The sequence below is a fragment of the Balaenoptera musculus genome, chromosome 19, assembly GCF_009873245.2.
Source record: "Balaenoptera musculus isolate JJ_BM4_2016_0621 chromosome 19, mBalMus1.pri.v3, whole genome shotgun sequence".
NCBI classification, from domain to species: Eukaryota; Metazoa; Chordata; class Mammalia; order Artiodactyla; family Balaenopteridae; genus Balaenoptera; species Balaenoptera musculus.
Window position 1 is genome coordinate 1751795 of NC_045803.1, and position 24233 is coordinate 1776027.

Here is a 24233-nt window from a genome sequence, read left to right on the forward strand (position 1 = left end):
GAAACCAGTCAAGGATATCCTCTCTTACTACTCTTACTCAACATCATACTGGGAGTCCTAGCTAAGTGCATAAGAAAAGGAAATAATACGTATACAAATAGGAAGAAAGAAAACTATTTGCAAGAGCTTCCCTGGTGGCGCAGTGGTTCAGAGTCTGCCTGCCGATGCAGGGGACGTGGGTTCGAGCCCTGGTCTGGGAAGATCCCACATGCCACGGAGCAATTGGGCCCGTGAGCCACAACTACTGAGCCTGCACGTCTGGAGCCTGTGCTCCGCAACGAGAGGCCCGCGCACTGCGATGAAGAGTGGCCCTCGCTCGCCGCAACTGGAGGAAGCCCTCACACAGAAACGAAGACCCAACACAGACAAAAATAAATTAATTAATTAAAAATTTCAAAAAAAACCAAACTATTTGCAGTTGACAGTTCTATGCAGAAAATACCAAGGATTCTATCCAAAGAAATGTCTAGAAATAACTGAGTTCAGCCAAGGCTGCAAGATACTAAAATACCACCCCCAGAACAATTAGCTTTCTGTATACTACTAAAGATCATGTGGAAATGAAAGTTTAAAACAATGCCAATAGGGAATTCCCTGGCAGTCCAGTGGTTAGGACTCCTCGCTTTCACTGTAGGGGGGCTGGGTTTGATCCCTGGTGGGAGAACTAAGATCCCACAAGCCCTGAGGAAAAAAAAAAAAAAAGCCATTTACAAATCACTAAAAAAAATAAAAAAAACCCAACAACCTAGACATAAATCCTAACAAAAATGTACAGAACCTATATTGTTCAATATTATAAAATGGTAATGAAATATCAAGAATTACTTAGATACATGAAATGCCATACCATGTACTGTGTTCATGGTGTTGCTTTTAAACAAACTGCTCTACAGGTTTAAATCAATTTCTATAAATACATGAGCAAGGTTTTTTTGCATCCTAAGATTTATATGGAAAGTCCAAGGAACTAGGAAAGCTCAGTTAATTTAAATAATGAAAGAAAGTATTCACTTTACCAATTTTAAGATTTACCGTATAGCTACAGAAATTAAGTAAACAGATTGAATCAATAAAAAGTCTGAATGTCTGGTGTTCAAAACCACCAAAAGAACCATTTGTTTTTTTAAAAAACCAAAGCCTGAAACAGTCTTAACTAGTGCAATAAAACGTGCCCGTGTGTCATATGTGTATCTTTATCTACTTAAATACCTGTCCTCAAGTGTCTAACTCTCCCAATACTGGACAGCAATGAATGTATATATAAGACACATAAAGGGTCAAGGCCCTTTGCCTGTGAAATAACATTCCCCTCACCCCAAGTAAACTAAGGGATCCATGACAAAGTGCCATAACCTTGACAGAGAAGTCTCAAAGAAACTGTTTGCATTTCATTTTTTCATCTAAGTTTCCACCTTTTTATAAAAATTCCTGAGATAACACTGCAGTGTAAACTAAGGGAAAAACGTAGCTAAAGTTTTCCTTAGTGCACAATAAACACTGGTCTCTCCCTCACAGATGAACTCTCAGATGTACAGTTAAGGCTCTAGGCTGGGTCAATTTCTACAATGCATCTTTACACAACTACTGATGATCCGTGACAGGTTTTCTCACAGAGAAGATACTTGTGGGGTTTCTCTTTGGTATGTACAATCAGATGTCATGGTAGGTGTTTTCTCCTGCAAAAGATTTTCCTCGGTGTTTACATTCAGAAAGTCTTTCCCCAACAGGAGTTCTCGGAGGGTGACTGAGGTTTGCCCACTGGTGAAGGTTCTTCCCACATCTGTCACACTGACAGGGTTTCTCCCAGTATGAATCCTTTGATGCTGAGTGAGGGATGAGCTACGACTGAAGGCCTTTCCACATTCACTGCACTTATAAGGCTTCTCTCCGGTGTGGATGATGGCATGTCGTATGAGGTTTGTGCTCCAGCAAAAGGACTTCCCACACTCCAAGCATTCATAGGGCTTCTCTCCACTGTGAATCCGCTGGTGCCTCGTGAGGCCTGACCTGCGGTTGAAGGCCTTCCCACACTCCGTGCACTCAAAGGGCTTCTCCCCAGTGTGGATGCTGAAGTGCCGAATGAGGTCTTTCCTAGTGCTAAAGGCTTTCCCACATTCTTTGCACTCAAAAGGTTTCTCTCCAGTGTGGGCCCGTTTATGCAAGATAAAAGTGGAGCAGTGGGTGAAGGCCCTCCCACATTCAGTGCACACAAAAGGCTTCTCCCCAGTGTGAATCCGCTGGTGCCTCTTGAGGTATGATCTGTGGTTGAAGGCCTTCCCGCACTCGAGGCATTCAAAGGGCTTCTCCCCAGTGTGGATGACGTAGTGGTGAATGAGGGCTGCGCTCTCACAGAAGGCTTTCCCACATTCACTGCACTCGTAGGGCTTCTCCCCAGTGTGAGTCTGCTGGTGCCACATGAGGTATGACTTGTGTTTAAAGACCTTGCCACATTCAAAGCACTCATACGGATTCTCACCACTGTGGATGATGTGATGTCGAAGGAATCCTGGCCTATGTCTGAAGACTTGCCCACATTCTTTGCACACGAAGGGTTTTTCCCCAGTGTGTCTCCTCTTATGTAAGACAAAATTGGAGCGGTGGGTGAAGGCCTTTCCACATTCACTGCACTTGTAAGGCTTCTCCCCAGTGTGAATCCGCTGGTGTTGTGTAAGGTAGGACCTGCGGTTGAAGGCCTTCCCGCACTCTGTGCACTCATAGGGCCTCTCCCCGGTGTGGATCATGTGGTGCTGGAGGAGGTGTGTGCTCTTAATAAAGGTTTTCCCACACTCTGTGCATTCATAGGGCTTCACGCCAGAGTGAATCTTTTCATGTCCAGCAAGAAGGTGTTTCTTGTTAAAAACTTTCCCACATTCGTTGCATTTAAAGATACTTTCCTCTTCTTGAATAATGGGATCATTACCAGATCCACATGAGTCATGGTCATGGACAGCACCTCCTGGAGGGACGAGCTCCTCTACAATTCTTGAACACACACCACCAGCTGTCCCCAAGCTGCCATGTTCAGGACTCATTTTCTCAGGAAGCTTCTCCCTCTGGGGGTCCATCCCTGGTCCCAAGTGTCCTTCCTGCATTTCCAATGGCCCATCCTGATCCTTGGTTTGTCCCAACTGGGAGTCCGCTGGGCCTCCTTGTATTAGTTCCTGGATAGAGGCTCCCTCGAAGAGAGTTGGCTCACAAGTGGTAGGTTCTGTGGTCTTGGGTTTTCCTTTGTCAACTGAAAGAAAACCAATAAACAAGGCCCATTAGTATACCAACAAGGATGAAACAAAATTAGCATTTCAGTGAAAAAGATAAAGATGAAAACAGTGCCTCTGTGTCTGTTTTGCTACCTCTGAATCTCAAGATTGTAACTTCTTTCTTTCTTGGTCATTAGACTGCCGACACCTTGGAAGCCAGACCCAATAAAAGAGTCTGCAATGGATATAACACCACAATTCACAGGCTTGGCTGGACAGAGTAATAATGCCTCTGTGGGCTTTCAGTTTCCTTTAATCAAAGACATCCCATGTTAAAAAAAAAAAAAAAAAAAAAGACATCCCATGTTGCTGTAAGAACACTAGGAAAAGGGAATTCCATAATGGTACAGTGGTTAGGACTCCGTGCATTCACTGCTAGGCCCAGGTTCAATCCCCGGTAGGGGAACTACAATCCCGCAAACCAAGTGGCACAGCCCCCCAAAAAAAAAAAAAAAAAAGAACACTAGGAAAAGGCATCTAATGCAGCCCTGGTAAAAGACAGGAAGTGTATTAACGCAAATTCAACTATCTCCAAAGAGAAGTATGGTCCTTGCCCCAGCTCTAAGGAAGTAACCTGTAAACTGGGTATCTCCAGAGAGACAGGTGTGTCTTTGTTGTTCATAGTGAGTCCCTAGGGATGTACATGATACTTTATGACAACACATGACTCACTATGGGCCCCTAGATAGTTTATGCTAAAGAGATGACATTAGGTCTGGGTAAGGTCTGGTCACAGCAGAAAGACCAAACATGTAATTAGAAAGCTGGGGCTTTGAACCACGAGTTATCAGCTGGATCTCTGGAAAGGGAAGAAGGGTGGAGACTGAGTCCCATGTACAATGACTCAAGCAATCATGCTTCTATAATGAAGACTCAATAAAAATCTGGATACCGAGGCTCTGGTGAGTTTCCTGGGTTGGTAACACTCCGTGCACATACTGCCAAATATCAATTCCAGGAGGTAACGAGACGCTGAAGACACGGAAGCTTCGTGTCTGGAACACCTCCGGCTCCTCTTCTAATCTGTATCTTTTCCCTGTAACAAACATGATTTGTGAGCATAACAGGTTTTAGGGAGTTTTGTGAGTCTTCCTAGCAAATCACTGAACCTGAGGGTGGACTGGGAAACCCCTCGACATGCAGATGGTTCACAAGACCTGGGCAGACTTGGCAGTCCTGGAGTTCTGTATTTCTAACCTTGAGTTTGGCTAACTGTGTGCAGGAAGAGACCAGGGGAGTCCTACTGGCACCACTGGCGCTGCCACAGAGAGGAGGTGGGAAGGACACTATAGCCTTAGGACACAGAATGTACAAAGGTCCCCCAGACCATAAGGATGGTATTGACAAGAATCCAGGGAAGCTGATTCCCATGGTTTTGACTTGGGTTACAGTGAGGACTCCCAGGACAGGGCTCATAAGGCAGGAGGTGAGCAGGACTGGGATGGACACATTGGGTCTGTTATGCCCGAACAGTGTGGCGAAAAGACTAACAAAATACACATGACCTAGATGGAAAAAATGTTAATAGTTTACTTGAAGACATTAAAGAGAACCTATACCAATGAAGAATTTAACGTGGGGGGAGGTGAAATTGGAGAAAGATGGTCAAAAGGTACAAAATTCCAGTTGTAAGATAAACAAGTCCTAGGGATGCAGTGTACAACTCGATAACTGTAGCTAACACTGCTGTATGCTATAAAGAAGCACTGTTAAGACAGTAATCCTAAGAATCCTCATCACAAGGAGAAAATTTTTTCCTTTTGTCTTTTCTTCTTTATTTTTTATTCTATTTATATGGGTGTCAGCTGAACCTACTGTGGTAATCATTTCACAATATATGTAAATCAAACCATCAGGCTGTATCACTTAAAACTTATACAGAGGGGCTTCCCTGGTGGTGCAGTGGTTGAGAGTCTGCTTGCCAATGCAGAGGACACGGGTTTGGGCCCTGGTCTGGGAGGATCCCACGTGCCGCGGAGCGACTGGGCCTGTGAGCCACAATTACTGAGCCTGCGCGTCTGGAGCCTGTGCTCTGCAGCAGGAGAGGCCGCGATAGTGAGAAGCCCGCGCACTGCAATGACGAGTGGCCCCCGCTTGCCACAGCTAGAGAAAGCCCTCGCACAGAAACGAAGACCTAACAAAGCCATAAAATAAAAAAATAAATAAAATAAAAAATTAAAAAAAAGATTAGAGGTGCTTTCATTTAAAACAAAACAAACAACAACAACAAAAAAACTTATACAGAGGACTTCCCTGGTGGTACAGTGGTTAAGAATCCACCTGTGAATGCAGGGGACATGGGTTCGATCCCTGGTCTGGGAAAATCCCACATGCTGTGGATTAACTAAGCCCGTGCGCCACAACTACTGAGCCCGTGCGCCACAACTACTGAAGCCTGCGTGCCTGAGCCTGTGCTCTGCAACGAGAAGCCACCGCAATGAGAAACCCGCACACTGCAACAAAAAGTAGCTCCCCACTCGCCACAACTAGAGAAAGCCCATGCGCAACCAAAAATAAATAAATTTATTTAAAAAAATTAATAAATAAAGTAAATGGAGCTAGAAAAATGGGAGACGTGCTGGGAATAAAAATACTGTATTCCGGGCTTCCCTCATGGTGCAGTGGTTAAGAATCGGCCTGCCAATGCAGGAGACAAGGGTTCAAGCCATGGTCCAGGAAGATCCCACATGCCGCAGAGCAACTAAGTCCATGCGCCACAACTACTGAGCCCGCGTGCTGCAACTACTGAAGCCCACGTGCTGCAACAACTGAAGCCCATGCATCTAGAGCCTGTGCTCCACAACAAGAGAAGCCACTGCAATGAGAAGCCTGCACACCACAACGAAGAGCAGCCTCTGCTCACCACAACTAGAGAAAACCCACACGCAGCAACGAAGACCCAACACAGCCAAAAAAATAAAATAAACAAAAATAAATAAATTAGACAAGCCTCTTAGATAGCCTCATCCACCAGAGGGCAGACAGCAGAAGCAAGAACTACAATCCTGCAGCCTGTGGAACAAAAACCACATTCACAGAAAGATAGACAAGATGAAAAGGCAGAGGGCTACGTACCAGATGAAGGAACAAGATAAAACCCCAGAAAAACAACAAAATGAAGTGGAGATAGGCAACCTTCCAGAAAAAGAATTCAGAATACTGACAGTGAAGATAATCCAGGACCTTGGAAAAAGAATGGAGGCAAAGATCGAGAAGATGCAAGAAATGTTTACCAAAGACCTAGAGAATTAAAGAACAAACAAACAAAGATGAACAATACAATAACTGAAATGAAAACTCCACTAGAAGGAATCAACAGCAGAATAACTGAGGCAGAAGAACGGGTAAGTCACCTGGAAGACAGAATGGTGGAATTCACTAATGCGGAACAGAATAAAGGAAAAAGAATGAAAAGAAATGATCGCTTCTTGGCCTCTTGGCTAAGATCAAGTGTAGAATGAAAAGAAATGAACACAGCCTAAGAGACCTCTGGGACAACATTAAACGCAACAACATTTGCATTATAGCGGTCCCAGAAGGAGACGAGAGAGAAAAAAGACCCGAGAAAATATCTCAAGAGATTATAGTCGAAAACTTCCCTAACATGGGAAAGGAAATAGCCACCCAAGTCCAGGAAGCGCAGAGAGTCCCATACAGGATAAACCCAAGGAGAAACACGCCGAGACACAAAGTAATCAAAGTGGCAAAAATTAAAGACAAAGAAAAATTATTGAAAGCAGCAAGGGAAAAACGACAAATAACATACAAGGGAACTCCCATAAGGTTAACAGCTGATTTCTCAGCAGAAACTCTGCAAGCCAGAAGGGAGTGGCATGATATACTTAAAGTGATGAAAGGGAAGAACCTACAACCAAGATTACTCTACCCGGCAAGGATCTCATTCAGATTCGATGGAGAAATCAAAAGCTTTACAGACAAGCAAAAGGTAAAAGAGAATTCAGCACCATCAAACCAGCTCTACAACAAATGCTAAAGGAACTTCTCTAAGCGGGAAACACAAGAGAAGAAAAGGACCTACAAAAACAAACCCAAAACAATTAAGAAAATGATAACAGGGTTTCCCTGGTGGCACGGTGGTTGAGAATCTGCCTGCCAATGCAGGGGACACGGGTTCGAGACCTGGTCTGGGAAGATCCCACATGCCGCGGAGCAACTAGGCCCGTGAGCCACAACTACTGAGCCTGTGCGTCTGGAGCCTGTGCCCCGCAACAAGAGAGGCTGCAACAGTGAAAGGCCCGTGCACTGCGATGAAGAGTGGCCCCCGCTTGCCGAAAGTAGAGAAAGCCCTCGCACAGAAACGAAGACCCAACACAGCCAAAAATAAATAATTAAGAAAAAAAAGAAAATGGTAATAGGAACATACATATTGATAATTACCTTAAACGTGAATGGATTAAATGCCCCAACCAAAAGACACAGGCTTGCTGAACAGATACAAAAACACAACGCATATATATATGCTGTCTACAAGAGACCCACTTCAGACCTAGGGACACATACAGACTGAAAGTGAGGGGATGGAAAAAGATATTCCATGCAAATGGAAATCAAAAGACAGCTGGAGTAGCAACACTCGTATCAGATAAAATAGACTTTAAAATAAAGAATGTTACAAGAGACAAGGAAGGACACTACATAATGATCAAGGGATCAATCCAAGAAGAAGATATGACAATTAGAAATACATATGCACCCAACATAGGAGCACCTCAATACATAAGGCAACTGCTAACAGCTATAAAAGAGGAAATCGACAGTAACACAGTAATAGTGGGGGACTTTAACACCTCACTTACACCAATGGATAGATCATCCAAAATGAAAATAAATAAGGAAACAGAAGCTTTAAATGACACAATAGACCAGATAGATTTAATTGATATTTATAGGACATTCCATCCAAAAATAGCAGATTACACTTTCTTCTCAAGTGCACATGGAACATTCTCCAGGACAGATCACATCTTGGGTCACAAATCAAGCCTCGGTAAATTCAAGAAAACTGAAATCATTTCAAGCATCTTTTCTGACCACAATGCTATGAGATTAGAAATCAGTTACAGAGAAAAAAACGTAAAAAACACGAACACATGGAGGCTAAACAGTACGTTACTAGATAACCAAGAGATCACTGAAGAAATCAAAGAGGAAATCAAAAAATACCTAGAGACAAATGACAATGAAAACACGAAGATCCAAAACCTATGGGATGCAGCAAAAGCAGTAAACTTCCCTTCTAAGAGGGAAGTTTATAGCAATACAAGCCTACCTCAAGAAACAAGAAAAATCTCAAATAAACAATCTAACCTTACACCTAAAGGAACTAGAGAAAGAAGAACAAACAAAACCCAAAGTTTGCAGAAGGAAAAAAATCATAAAGATCAGAGCGGAAATAAATGAAATAGAAACAAAGAAAACAATAGCAAAGATCAATGAAACTAAAAGCTCTTTGAGAAGATAAACAAAATTGATAAGCCATTAGCCAGACTCATCAAAAAGAGGGAGAGGACGCAAATCAATAAAATTAGAAATGAAAAAGGAGAAGTTAAAACAGACACCGCAGAAATACAAAGCATCCTAAGAAACTACCTACAAGCAACTGTATGCCAATAAAATGGACAACCTGGAAGAAATGGACAAACTCTTAGAACGTTATAACCTTCCAAGACTGAACCAAGAAGAAATAGAAAATATGAACAGACCAATCACAAGTAATGAAATAGAAACTGTGATTTAAAATCTTCCAATGAACAAAAGTCCAGGACCACATGGCTTCACAGGTGAATTCTATCAAACATTTAGAGAATAGCTAATGCCTATCCTTCTCAAACTCTTCCAAAAAATTGCAGAGGAAGGAACACTCCCAAACTCATTCTACGAGGCCACCATCACCCTGCTACCAAAACCAGACAAAGATACTACAACAAAAGAAAATTACAGACTAGTATCACTGATGAATATAGATGCAAAAACCCTCAAAAAAATACTAGCAAACAGAATCCAACAACACATTAAAAGGATCATAAAAAAAATTAATTTAAAAAAGTACAAAGAAAACAACTGTATTCCTATCTCAAACTATACTCAAACTCTACCTCAGACCAAAAAGAGTTAAATGTCAAGTGCCAAGCTTAGAACATCTTAGAATAAAACAAGAATATCTTTTTGATATTGGGGATAGAGCAGCATCTATAACTGATAAAAGTATCAGGAATGTACAAAAAAAATCCCTACAAACAAAAGGGAAACAAGGTAACAGAAACACAGGCATTTTCCATGAAATGACATTTCAAAGAAGAAAATACAGTTGTTTCTCAGTATCCACAGCAGATTAACTGGTTCCAGAAACCCCCTGCTCAATACTAAAATCTGCAGATGCTCAAGTCCTTTATATAAAATGGTGGAGTATTTGCATATAACCTACACACATCCTCCTGTGTACCTTAAATCATCTCTAGCTTGCTTATAATATCTAATACAATGTAAATGCTATATATTGATAAATAGTTGCCAGCACGAGGCAAATTCAAGTTTGTTTTTTTTGGCTGCATTGGGCCTTTGTTGCTGCACGCGGGCTTTCTCTAGGTACGGTGTGCAGGCTTCTCACTGCGGTGGATTCTCTTGTTGCATCATGCAGATCCTGCATGCTGCGAGGCGTGGAGAAAGAAAGAAAGAAAGAGAGAGAGAGAGAGAGGAGAGAGGGAGAGGAGGAGGGAGGGAGGGAGGGAGGGAGAGAGAGAGAGAGAGGAAGGAAGGTAGAAAGAAAAAAGAGAAAGAAAGAAAGAAGAAGGAAGAAAGAAAGAAATACAAAAAAGAACAAGTGCTTCCATATGCTGAGCACTAAGATGCTGGAGTCTGTCTTACATGGCAGCTAAGATTTAACTTGGTCAAACTTATATATACAAAGACACAACGAGATCCCGAAGTTCACTAGGGCCACAGAGCTGGTGATCGGTCGGCACCCAGGCTTGAAGCCCAGGCAGCTGAAGCCCAGGACACATCTCGGCTCATGCACCTCTGTCCTCCAGGAGGACAGAGGGACCTGGGGTCAAAGGGCTCCGTGGCCTCCAGACCACCACAGAGATCCGAACAAGATGCTTCCCCAGGGAACCAGGGCCAGCGGCCTCCCCCTGCAGGGTTTCCCAGCTGCCCACACCTTGGCTCCTACCTGGACAGGTGCTGCGGTAGAGGTCTTCCTTCACCGTCCACAGCTTCTGCCCCTGCTCCAGCTGGAAGATCAGCTCAAGTCTGGGAACAGGACACCCTGTTCATGGAGAAAGGAAAAAGACACTAGGATTTCTCTGAAAACAAAGAAAAGCCCTCGATCTAGTGTGGGACTTCAAGATGTGGACAAGACCTCAGAATGAAGCTGATTCCATCCACAGAAATCCTGACCTATAACCTGGAAACCAAGGTCAAAAACACCAATGTTGCGGGCTTCCCTGGTGGCGCAGTGGTTAAAAATCCACCTGCCAATGCAGGAGACACGGGTTCAAGCCCTGGTCCGGGAAGATCCCACATGCCGCGGAGCAACTAAGCCCCTGCACCACAACTACTGAGCCTGCAAGCCACAACTACTGAGCCCATGTGCTGCAACTACTGAAGCCCACGCACCTAGAACCCATGCTCCCAACAAGAGAAGCCCACAATGAGAAGCCTGGACACCACAACGAAGAGTAGCCGCCACTCGCTGCAACTAAAAAAAAGCCTGCGAGCAACAACGACCCAACGCAGCCAAAAATAAATAAATAAATTTATTTATTTTAAAAAAAAGAAGAAACCAAATCTCTGCAAATGAGGCCCGGATAACTACAGATTTATAAAAACCACCCCAGATTCTGGCATCAAGGGAGGGCTGAAAACTCTGGTTTCCACCAACTTGCAGGTGACCTACACCAGCCCTCTGGGGGAGGGAGTTCTAGTCCAGGATGGCTGAGTGAGGGGACCGGCCGGTGCTGGAGTCCTGCAGCAGCCTGGGTCGCCTGTGAGGGAACCTGCCCGAGGCCCTAGACCAGGAAGAAGTAGACAACTGGGCTGGCACCCACCAACCCGGTAGCCAGCCCCACCTCTGAGCTTCATACTGGTGAGGTAATAAATTTCCTCCGGGGTGAAGACTGAGCCGGTCTGTCACATGCAGCCAAACACAGACGCAGGGGAAAGACACACGGACTCGGGAGGAAGTCGATGGCAGAGGTGCGAGGACTCGCCGACAGCTTCTCTGGCAGGTCCAGGGTTCATCAGTCATCACTAAGCAATGTGCTCTCCTGTGTGCTCCGTGCCCAGCAGGGGGCTCAGCGACAGCGACGAGACCTCCCTTCAGCTGTCAGGAGTTATGCTCCCTGCGACCTCAGGGCCTTTGCACATGCTGGCCCTTCTCCCTGCAAGGCTGTTCTCTCCCCACCTTGCTCCTTCCAGCTACCTCTCTTTGGGTCTCAGCTCAAATGTCATTCCCTGAGAAGACTCTGCTGAACAGTGGCTGAGTCCAGGTGCTTAACCAATCCACCACGTCACTATGAACTTTTAACCTTAATAATAATTGAAAAGTTAACGTTTATAGGGTGTAACCATATCCCAGAGACTGTACCAAGTAATTTAAATGCATTATGTTGTTTAAAATGCATGGAATAATTTAAAGAACTCACATATTTAAAATATTGACTCTTTTCAGTCAAAGTAAGGTATGCCTCCATTGATCTAAGTGTTTTTTTAGATACCAAGCAAAATTCTGAAGAGCGCTCCTCCTGTCTAGGTCTGCAAGGGCTGTGAGTCCCTAGCTGCCACCTGATCTGCGAAGAGACGGAGCACTTAGTCTGTCTCGCCATGGTCAACACACCAAGTTTCTGGGCTGGTGACCCCGGGGCAACCAGGTAACTGACTACTGCCTAACGCCGAGGCCCCCCCATAGACGGCTGGGATTCAAGTGTGATCAACTGAGCCAACAACACTGAAGTCCGCGGGGGGCCGCTCAACTGAGTTGCCCACCACCCTGTGAGAGACTGATGGCACTGCCTGCCCTCTGAGGGCACACCTGGCCAGAGTCCAGGCACTGGTGCCTGGAGCAATACAGGGATCCGAGTGGCACAGGGCACCCCCCTCACACATGCCATGGCACAGAAGAGGCTTAGACTGCTTCACAGGCAAACCTTGCCATGGCTGCTTGCCTTACTGCTGTTGCAGTTTGCCCCAACCGCGTAGCGGATAAGAGATCCCATCTCTGGAGACTGCTAGTTCAACGTATAATGGGGGGAGAAACAAAGGAATAAGGAATATTGTTCTTGCTGCCCTCTGAGACACCTGAGGATGTTTCTCAACCTACTCCAGATTGTGTAAGCCCGGCCAGTGTGTCCGGCACTCGTGAGTGCTGCTGCAGACCAGCACGTGGAGAGCTCTTCCTCAACACCAAACTGTCACCCTGTCAGGACACTGCCACCACCACTGCTGTCCTGAGGCATGAGCCCCAGCCCCTCCCTAGAAAGGCAGGCTGCCACTCACAGTGGTTGCCACTTGGGACTGCTAAGAGCCTACCAGGTAAATACCCAAATAAAAGAAAAATGGTGGGGGGGGAGCAGAAAGGTGACCCCTGCCCCCTACCCCCCCCCCAAAAAAAGATTTTGTTTGGAGGCAGAAAAAAAATGAGTGGGGAGGAAGGGGCTCGTTATGCTGTGGACCAGGGCCATCCAGGGGAGAGGCTGCATCTTGGAGGCCCCAGGCCCCTCCCCTCTTTCCTCTCCTCAGCAGGAGACAAACTAAAACTAAAAACCAGGGCTTTAAATGGCTGAAAAGCTCAAAAGGAAGAAAGAAGGGGAGGGGTGCACACTATTAACCTTACATACCAAGCAAATGCCAGGTCTAGCGAACATACTACTGGTCCTAGACTACTTATTGATTCAAAATCAGTCACAACAACAGAAAACCCTAGACAACAGGGAGGATAAAAGTTTAAATAACATACAACATATAACTAAGTTAGAACTCTGTCTATACTCTGACCCAATTGGAAATCCACAATTCATACACTAAAATTTACATAATAAATTATCATATAATAATTACATATGGCAAAACAAAATTTATATATTAAAAAAAAATTTATCACCAAAACAAAACAGGGCACTGATTGGTTTGTCTGACTCCACAACACAGGTTCTAAATTATCTTTAGAATTTGCTAAAATGCACCAACTGACAAAACTTCATGAATTTAATACTGGGGCTCAAATCATAGTTATACCTGGGGATCTCACTAAATTGAAACACTCTACTCCACCATTGTAAAAAGTACCTAAATATTAAAGAGAAAAAATAGGTATATCTCACTTTGACTGTAGCTTTGCCTGAATTTCCTATAGCCCTAGTACCCACTGTCCTAAAGTATTCCATATTGGGCATAAATGCTCTGACACAATACACAATTAAAATAAATTGTTGGCACTTACAAATTAATTGGCTTGATAAAATGGGACCCTACAGACCCGAGTTAAAATAATTATTCAGCCCAATGTAAGTTGAAAAGGGGTCTTTGGGGAGTAAAACTTTTATATAAGACCTAATTAATCAAGGGGTGATGATCCCCACTGCTTCTCCACGTGACAGCCCAGCTGTGCGTGTTCTTAAACCTAAAAAAACACAGGGCACCTCGCTGTGAGTTACTGCAATCTTAATGCCGTGGTCCCATCTGTTAGGGTCCTTGTTACTGACTGAACTGTGTCTCCCTAAACTGCATGTGTTAAACCCTAATCCCCAGTGTGGTCCTATATGGACTTAGGGCCTTTAAGGAGGTAGTTAAGGTTAAATGAGGTCACGGGGTGGGGCCCTGATCTGGTAGGACCGGTATCCTTTTAAGAGGAAGAGAAGGCCTCTCCAAGCCAGATGAAGTCAGGTAAGGACACAGCAAGAAGGTGGCCGGCAAGAGATCCTTATCAGCAACCGAACTGGGACTTCCAGCCTCCAGAACTGTGCGAAAATAAAGCTGCTGTCTAACCACACAGTAATGGCAGCCTGAGCTGACTAACAAGATCCACACACCCAATACCCAATATTATTAGAACCTGGTAATTACTCTTCAGTTACAGATGTGGCTAACGTGTCCTGCTGGTGTGTATTCTGACAGCCTCTCAACCACGGTTTGCCTTCGCTCTGAAGGCAAACAGGACTCCTCTCCCAGGCTGCCCCGTGGGGCGGCTCAACAGCTCTGCCAACACCCACACCCTCTGCAGCCAAGACCTAAGCTGCACCCACCCACCTCTCTCCAGGAGCACAGGTGATGTTACATCAATGACAACCTCGTCTAAGGAGATTCATTTGACACACTTGTGACAGTGAGTCCAACACCTTTTAATCCTTTGGGGACTAGTTTTAGATAAAAATACTATTTACTATTACTTTGGGTCTGGTGGCCACATATTCCTCATTTATAAATTTTATTTACTCTCCCTGATGCTGACACTTGCAAATCAGCCCACCTTAAATGGGACTCCCTCCAACAAAAGCTCTAAAATCTGCTCAAAATACTGTTAAATAGCCAGTCCCATCAGTGTCCTCAGAGACTCCTTCACCAAAGAGGCTTTGACAACCTCTTCTCACACCTCCTTGAGTTTCTGAATCACCTACCGGGGCCACAAGATGCCCAAGGGCTTCTGATGTAACAGACTGCCCCCTCAGCCTGGTACTATATGCTACTAAAACAACAACTAACTACACACAAGGCTCTCCAGATAATGAAGGCTGTTGCAGACCCCAAGCCACTGACCGCCACACCCAGCTGCCCATCAAGCTTTGGTTCATGGCAACAACACATCACAAGTTCAGCACAGCTCCTGAGGCCCCAGGACAGGATGGAACACAACCTGGGCCCTATGACATATTCCTCTTGTAGGACAAGGTGGGTCTTTGCCAGATGCCGTGGTGCTGGAGGAGGGCACCCCTCCCCACAGCCCTTGGCGACCTGGGGAGCACCTTGGGATTAAGTGAGTGAACAGTTGTGGGAGTTTGTGGATCTCTTACATCCACAGCACATGATGGAGCTCAGAAGAATGCTGCTGCTTTCTATCCCGTAGCCAGACTGTCCAAATAAAAAATGGGACCTAAGAAACATTTCTTGGCCTATTCAGGAAGTCATCTTCGTACTAGATGCCCTGATCAACAAACGGCCTCCTCTTCACATTCATTATAAACTGTTAGGCCATTGCTTAAAAACTGCCTCCTTCAGGGTAAAGAAACTGTCTCACAAACACCCCAAACAAAAGTAAGTCAAAATCACATGTCCTTACATTTATAAAGGCCACAATGCTAGGCCTTGCCAGGAAGCTCCTTACTCCCTTTGGAATTACAGACATTACTGACAATAACCAAGATACACATTTCACTTCTCAAATTACACAATGCTGGGCTCTGGAGAGAGGTAGTCAATAGAGCTTCACGGCCCCAATGGGCCCCAAATAGCTGGTTTAACTGAAAAACATAACGATTTCCTTAAACAGCTCCTTTTCAAACTCCAGTCTGACTAACAAACCCCTCAATGGGCCTCTATCTCACCCCTTAGCCTTAATTCAAGGCTCCCTGAATCACATATCTTTAAAAATGTCCCACTGCCCTTTCCTACTCTGGAAGGGAATGTGCCTCACCTCTATGTACACAAAGACTCGTTCTACAGGAGGCCATTCACACTGTCTCCCCTGCAGTTACACACAGAGCTTCCCATCATCCCATGAGGCTGGAGACCAGAAGGAGGGAGCACACGCTCCCGGAACCCATTAACCACAGACTGCCCCACAGGCCAGGCAGCTGGTCACCTGATATGGGATCCATTTGCCCTGAACTTCAAAACAAAACAAAACAAACAAACCAAACCTTGAAGAACACCCATATGCCATTCCGGTAACTGTTGCTCTTACTATAACTGGTCTGGGTACTTTCACTGGTTTATAACTCAGAGGCCTGAACCCTCTGAGGAAGCCACTGTTTCAACCAAACACGGCAAATACTGAGGCCCACATCAAGTCAAGTGCGTACCCACTTGCAAAGGATACCCTGCCCCACGTCCCAGACCAAGACCTCACTGATGAAGATGACTTCACCTGGGGACACGAAAACCTTCACCCAGCAGATACCCATGGACTTCCTCTCCTAAGACAGAAATCAGACCTGGGACCTTTCTGCTTTCTTCTATTAGGGACTCTATCATGTTCCTGAGCTGCTGTCTGTGATCCTGGTATATGCCGCAATCTGCCAAAAGGGAAATCTCCAATTTATAGCTGGTTGGTCAGGACAGGTTGTGAGGACTTGTGACTGACATCTGAAGTGGGTGGGTGGGAGATGGAGGGGCTGTCTTATGGGACTGAATCCTTATTAACCTTTGGAGTCTGTGCTAACTCCAGGTAGTTATTAGGGTCAGAATTGCCTGGTATGGAAAACCCAGACGTTTGGTATCACAAGTGTTATGAGGAAAAAGGATTTTGTTTGTTTTTTAAATTAATTTATTTATTTTTGGCTGCGTTGGGTCTTCATTGTGCATGGGCTTTCTCTAGTTGCAGTGAGTGGGGGCTACTCTCTGTTGCGGTGTGCGGGCTTCTCATTGTGGTGGCTTCTCTTGTTGCAGAGCACGGGCGCTAGGCACACACGTTTCAGTAGTTGTGGCACACAGGCTCAGTAGTTGTGGCTCACGGGCTCTAGAGCACAGGCTCAGTAGTTGTGGCGCATGGGCTCAGCTGCTCCTCAGCATGTGGGATCTTCCCGGACCAGGCTCGAACCGGTGTCCCCTGCACTGGCAGGCAGATTCTTAACCACTGCGCCACCAGGGAAGTCCCATGTTTATTTTTTACAAATACCACACTAACATGCACACACATGTATACATACAAAGCCATACTTTTAGCACACCTTATACCTCCTGAAAGATACTCTTAGACACTCCCCAAATTACATATCGATTTTCTTGGCTAATACTACATAAATGGGAAACTTAGTTATGAGCCTGCCTGCAAGGACTTCCTATATCTCTACTTACGTTTTTCTTTTTCATTCTCAAAATGGTTTTTGGGCTTCCCTGGTGGCGCAGTGGTTGAGAGTCTGCCTGCCAATGCAGGGGACACGGGTTCGAGCCCTGGTCTGGGAAGATTCCACATGCCGCGGAGCAACTAGGCCCGTGAGCCACAACTACTGAGCCTGCGCATCTAGAGCCTGTGCTCCGCAACAAGAGAGGCCGCGATAGTGAGATGCCTGCGCAGAGCGATGAAGAGTGGCTCCCGCTTACCGCAACTGGAGAAAGCCCTCGCACAGAAACGAAGACCCAACACAGCCATAAATAAATAAATAAATAAATAAAATTAAAAAAAAAATTCTTCCAACAAACAAAAGTCCAGGACCACATGGCTTCACAGGTGAATTCCATCAAACATTTAGAGAAGAGCTAACACCCATCCTTCTCAAACTCTTCCAAAAAATTGCAGAGGAAGGACCACTCCCAAACTCATTCTATGAGGCCACCATCACCCTGATACCAAAACCAGACAAAGACACCACAATAAAAGAAAATTACAGACCAATATCACTGATGAACATAGATGCAAAAATCCTCAACAAAATACTAGCAAACAGAATCCGACAATACAGTAAAAGCATCATACACCATGATCAAGTGGGATTTATCCCAGGGATGCAAAGATTCTTCAACATATGCAAAACAATCAATGTGATACACCATGTTAACAAATTGAAGAATAAAAACTGTGTGATCATCTCAACAGATGCAGAAAAAGCTTCTGACAAAATTCAACACCCATTTATGATAAAAACTCTCCAGAAAGTGGGTATAGAGGGAATCTACCTCAATAAAATCCATATACAACAAACCCACAGCAAACATTATTCTCAACAGTGAAAAAGTGAAAGCGTTTCCCTCTAAGATCAGGAACAAGACAAGGATGTTCCACTCTTACCACTATTATTCAGTATAATTTTGGAAGTCCTAGCCATGGCAATCAGAGAAGAAAAAGAAATAAAACGAATACAAATTGGAAAAAAAGAAGTAAAACGTCACTGTCTGCAGATAACATGATACTATACATAGAGAATCCTAAAGATGCCACCAGAAAACTACTAGAGCTAATCAGTGAATTGGTAAAGTTGCAGGAATACAAAATTAATGCACAGACACTCTTGCATTCCTATACATAATGATGAAAAATCTGAAAGAGAAATTAAGGGTACACTCCCATTTACCACTGCAACAAAAAGAATAAAATACCTAGGAATAAACCTACCTAGGGAGACAAAAGACCTGTATGCAGAAAACTGTAAGACACTGATGAAGGAAATTAAAGATTATACAAACAGATGCAGAGATATACCATGTTCTTAGATTGGAAAAATCAATACTGTAAAAATGACTATACTACCCAAAGCAATCTACAGATTAAATGCAATCCCTGGGACTTCCCTGGCAGCGCAGTGGTTAAGAATCCGCCTGCCAATGCAGGGGACACAGGTTCAAGCCCTGGTCTGGGAAGATCCCACATGCCGCGGAGCAACTAGGCCCATGAGCCACAACTACTGAGCCTGTGCTCTACAGTCCACAAGCCACAGCTACTAAAGCCCACGTGCCTAGAGCCTGTGCTCTGCAACAAGAGAAGCCACCGCAGTCAGAAGCCTGTGCACAGCAATGAAGAGCAGCCTCCGCTCATCACAACTAGAGAAAACCCGTGCGCAGCAACGAAGAAGACCTGACGCAGTCATAAATAAATAAATTAATTTAAAAAAAAATTGCAATCCCTATCAAATTACCAATGGCATTTTTTACAGAACTAGAACAAAAAAATCTTAAAATTTGTACGGAGACACAAAAGACCCTGAATAGCCAAAGCAGTCTTGAGGGAAAAAAAACGGAGCTGGAGGAATCAGACTCCAGACTATACTGCACTTCAGACTATACTACAAAGCTACAGGAATCAAGACAATATGGTACTGGCACAAAAACAGAATAGATCAATGGAACAGGATAGAAAGCCCAGATATATACCCACCTATGGTCAACTAACCTATGACAAAGGAGGCAAGTATATACAATGGAGAAAAGACAGAGTCTTCAATAAATGGTGCTGGGAAAACTGGACAGCTACATGTAAAAGAATGAAATTAGAACACTCCCTAACACCACACACAAAAATAAACTCAAAATGGATTAGAGACCTAAATGTAAGACAGGACACTATAAAACTCTTAGAGGAAAACATACCGAAGAACACTCTTGACATAAATCACAGCAAGATCTTTTTTGATCCACCTTCTAGAGTAATGGAAATAAAAACAAAAATAAACAACTGGGACCTAACGAAACTTAAAAGCTTTTGCAAAGCAAAGGCAACTACAAACAAGACGAAAAGACAACCCTCAGAATGGGAAAAAATACTTGCAAACAAATCAATGGACAAAGGATTATCTCCAAAAATATATAAACGGTTCATGCAGTTCAATATTAAAAAACAAACAACACAATCAAAAAATGGGCAAAAGACCTAAACAGAACATTTCTCCAAAAGAAGACATACAGATGGCCAAGTAGCACATGAAAAGCTACTCAACTTCACTAATTATTACAGAAATGCAAATCAAAACTACAAGGAGGTATCACCTCACACCAGTTAGAATGCTCATCGTAAGAAAATCTTCAAAGGACAAGTGCTGGAGAGGGTGTGGAGAAAAGGGAACCCTCTTGCACTGTTTGGTGGGAATGTAAATTGATACAGCCACTATGGAGAAGAGTATGGAGGTTCCTTAAAAACTAAAAACAGAATTACTCTATGACCCAGCAATCCCACTACTGGGCATATACCCAGAGAAAACCATAATTCAGAAAGACACATGCACCCCAATGTTCACTGCAGCACTATTTACAATAGCCAGGTCATGGAAGCAACCTAAATGCCCATCAACAGACTAATGGGTAAAGAAAATGTGGTACATATTACAATGGAATATTACTCAGCCATAAAAAGGAACGAAATTGGATCATTTGTAGAGACATGGATGGATCTAGAGGACTGTCATACCGAATAAAGTAAGTCAGAAAGAGAAAAACAAATATCGTATATTACGCATATATGTGGAACCTAGAAAAATGGTACAGATGAACCGGTTTGCAGGGCAGAAATTGAGACACAGATGTAGAGAGCAAACGTATGGACACCAAGGGGGGAAAGCGGCGGGGTGGTGGTGGTGGTGGTGTGATGAATTGGGAGATTGGGATTGACATATACACACTAATATGTATAAAATGAATAACTAATAAGAACCTGCAGTATAAATAAATATATAGAATTAAATTTAAAAATTCAGAAAAAAAAGAAAGGAAAAAAAGAAAAACCAAAATGCCCAAGCACACCCACCAGGCACAGAGAACAGCAACTGCAGAGGCCCAAAGCAAGTATGTTAAGTATGTGCACAGGAAATAGCAAGATGCTGGCATGACCACAGCAGACTGAGTTCAGGGAAAGCGTGGGGACGTGAGTGAAGGGTCAGCAGGGCCAGATAGTGGACCTTTTTATTTTTTAAATTTTGTTATAAAATATCTAAATATGTCAAACGTTTCCTAATTTTGTGTAACACAGAACACAATCCCAATTCTCTAAAAACAGGCATGTCTTACCCTAAGCCCTGGATTTACAGCTCTCCTTTCCTTCAAACTGTGAGGTCGAAGGTGATTATCCTCAGGCTGCTGTTTCTCCACCTTGGCTCTCTTGCCCTTGTGGGCGGGATCATCCTGTGTTGAATGGGGCTGTCTTGTCCAGCCTCAGGCACTAAGCAGCATCTCTGGACTCTAGCCTGCTAGATGCCGGGACCACCCACACCCCAGGTGTGACAGTCACATGTGGCTGCAGACTTCCAAGTGTCTCCTGGGGACAAAACCGCCAAGTACTGAGAAGCACTACTCTCTCAGCTTCTCTCTCTTGGACTAGCAGAGGATCTTGGCCAGGACTCAGGGAACGAGAGACGATCATGAAGGCACAGGAGAACAGAAAAGCCCTATAACCGAGATCCTGTGGTTTACAACAATACCTGTTGGCACTGAAGGCAAAGACCTCCCGAGGCCCCACCTGCCTCACCCTCTTCCTGGAGACCCTCCCATCACTCACAGCCCTGTGGACTGGCTTGCAGGGGACACTTGAGCCAACCAGTCCCACCCAGTCAGCTCCCGGTCTGGAATGTGAAATAAGAACCTCAGACAGAGGCCAGTCTGTGCTGGGCACTGGGGTAGAGGCTCAGGCGGCCACTCCTGCCTCAGGGACAACCCCCTAGAGCCCAGCAGTAGAGAAAGAAAAAGAAACAATGTTAAGTATGCAAAGAAGTAAAAACAAGGCATCTGGGGGCTACAGAGAGCAAGGACTGGGGTGGCCACTCCTGCCACAAACTTGCTGAAACACAAAAGCCATTCTGAAAAGACAGACATGAACAAAGCCAGAGAGAGAAGTCAGGACAAGAGACCCAGAAGCCGGCATAATCCTGGTGGTTCCCATGTGGCCCAACTGGAAATTCTGCCTTTGGGTTCTGCAGAACATCCCCATTTCCTTCCACCACCTTCTGGGAGCAAAAGGGGAACTGTTTCTTGCTCCAAGAAACACAGACATAGCAGGCAGGAAAAGATGAATCTCAAAAATGACTTAAACTGTAGGGAAGAGAGAGGGTAAGCTTCTCGATCAGCCGGGCATGGAGCCAGAGCATGTCTGACGAGGAGATGGCAGGTCCTCTGCATGGCAGAGTGGCAAGGCCTTACCCAGAGACACCAAGAGCCTGCAGTTTTCCAGCATCACCTCCTGGTACAGGGTCCTCTGAGCCGGGTCCAGCTGCCTCCACTCCTCCCGGGTAAAAGTCACGGCCACATCATCGAAAGTCACAGACACCTGTCAAATAGAGATAGTAGTGTTGACCCTGGGGCTGGTGGATGGGATCGGAGCTTGTTTCTGGAAGGCTGTTAAAGGTGCAGAGAGATCAAGACCCTAACCACTTAGCACCTCCTGAGGGCGAAGCTCTAGGCTGGGCTGAAGTGGACAACGTTTTGGACATAATACAGTAGTGTAAGGAAGAAGTCTCCTGTGAGGAAGCCACTGGAAAGTCACACAAGACAATGGAAGTGATGTGTGGGCTGTCAGATGCAGACAGGAGGGGCTGTAGGACCTCAGAGGAATGAGTAAATAATGATAATAACAGTATCAATAACGGTCACAACAACAGTACCTGAGCCTCCCTGGTCCTGCGAGCTGCCTGCCCCATGCTGAGGGCTTCACATCCTGGTTAAAGTGACTAAAAGTCCCCAGGTCTTTCGTCACTCTCTTGTTTACATCCAAACTCTTGAAACCCAACACTTACCAGCTGTGTTACCTTGGAGACATCACTTCATCTCTCTGAGCCTTGGTTTCTGGATCAATACAACAATAGTTCCCACTTCACCAATAACGGTTGTGAGATTCAGACAGAAATTATTCAATGTTCGGTGTGCTTGGGGATTTTCATTAATTGTCCCACAGCCCCTGAGGTAAACATCTCCATGCCAGCCGATGACCCGAGACTAAGGGAGCTCCACCAATCCACCAAGAGTCTTGTGTCTCACAAACGAGGGGCAAGACTTTAACACAGCTTACCCTAATACAGGGTCTAATAAGGTAACCCGACATGCTTCCATCATCAAAGTGAATACCTAATGACGAGGCTGTGAAGCGTTTACACCAATTTCTGCTGTTAAGTCCCTTTCATCACACCTGAAAATATTCCTGTGAACATGCACAGAGAAGCAGAGCCTTCATCACTGACTCCCCTGGAGACACCCCTGAAGGGGTGGAACTACCTGGGTAATGGCAGGACCTGGACCAGCTCCCCACACCCTCCTGGGTCTCCCAGACTCCGGGGAGGTTCCACAATGAACCATTAGCCGCTTCCTTCCTGAACCCTGACAGCACTTAGCCCTACGCCAGGAATACTTCAGGACCAGAGAGCACAAATGGCTAAAGATAACACAGGCTTTGGCCATGAGGCTGGTCACAACGTCTGACCTGGCTGAAGGTGAGTGGAACATTCGGCAACAGACTACAGGACCTCGCCCTCCCAAGACACGTCTTAGCATCTAGGAGGCACCGTGGCAACCTCACAGGCCCTCATGGGCCTTGTGAAACAACCAATATACCTTGGCTTTGTCCATGCGCTTATCTCTCCCTCCATTTCCCAAGGCCACCGGTTGGAGAAAGGCGGGAGTGTGGGGGGGGGGCGGTGAGGGCAGGGTACATCCCTGCAGCACATGGCGGAGTTCGGGATTTACTATGACGGAAGCCCCTGAAGGATGCATCATTCATTTTTCCGCAACTTACTGAGCATGTGTCAGGGACCCAACAGCTTTTAGGACCGAGAATAAATTAAGCAGCAAAGCAGTTCCACACGCCAGAGAACACGACCACGAAGACAAACCCAGGGGATGCCTTCCTTCCGGAACCGTCTCCGCCCTCGGAGAGAAGCAGCTCCGCCACCAGCATCCACTCACCTGCGTCTGGTGGGTCGGCGCCGCCGCCATGATGGGGTCCTGCGTTCCAGCCACGCTGGGAGAGGCGAGCGCCGGGGGGCCTGCTGCTCCTCGCCTCCGCCCCGCCTTGGCCGGGCGACCTCGGCTGACCGCCGCTCTCCGAGAAAAAGGCACACCAGACCGGGCGCCGCCCTCGGGAACTGCGGGGACGAAGGGCGGGTGCTGAAGGCCCGGAGAGGCCATGGCCCGGCGGGCGACCAGTGCACACGCCCGTTTAGGGAGTCACGGCCCGTTCCAAGGCACGAAAGGGAGTCCCATCCCCCTTCCCCGCTCAGTCCCCACGAAAGGCCTAAGTAGCCGCGCAGCCGAGCTCTCGGCACCTAAAAGCCAGCCAGGAACGAAACGCTGAGGCAAATGGCGTCCGCTGAGAGAAACCGGAAGTCCCGCCCACGTACG

At 45.5% G+C, this 24233-nt stretch overlaps 1 protein-coding gene across 3 annotated transcripts; it reads right to left on the reverse strand.

Annotated features, from left to right (window-relative positions):
- Positions 1-693: 693 nt before the first annotated feature.
- On the reverse strand, positions 694-24206 carry LOC118884566 (zinc finger protein 264-like). 3 transcript variants are annotated; one of them, XM_036832237.1, is made up of 5 exons: positions 23799-24206; positions 22044-22170; positions 10447-10542; positions 4150-4293; positions 694-3235 (listed from the first exon to the last, which is right to left on the reverse strand). In XM_036832237.1, the coding sequence occupies exons 1-5, from the start codon at positions 24018-24020 to the stop codon at positions 1608-1610; spliced, it is 2217 nt and encodes a 738-aa protein (XP_036688132.1). In that variant the 5' UTR covers positions 24021-24206; the 3' UTR covers positions 694-1607. The 3 variants fall into 3 exon arrangements, with proteins under 3 accessions (XP_036688132.1, XP_036688134.1, XP_036688135.1); XM_036832239.1 differs by lacking the exon at positions 10447-10542; XM_036832240.1 differs by lacking the exon at positions 4150-4293.
- Between the last annotated feature and the right edge of the window lie 27 nt (positions 24207-24233).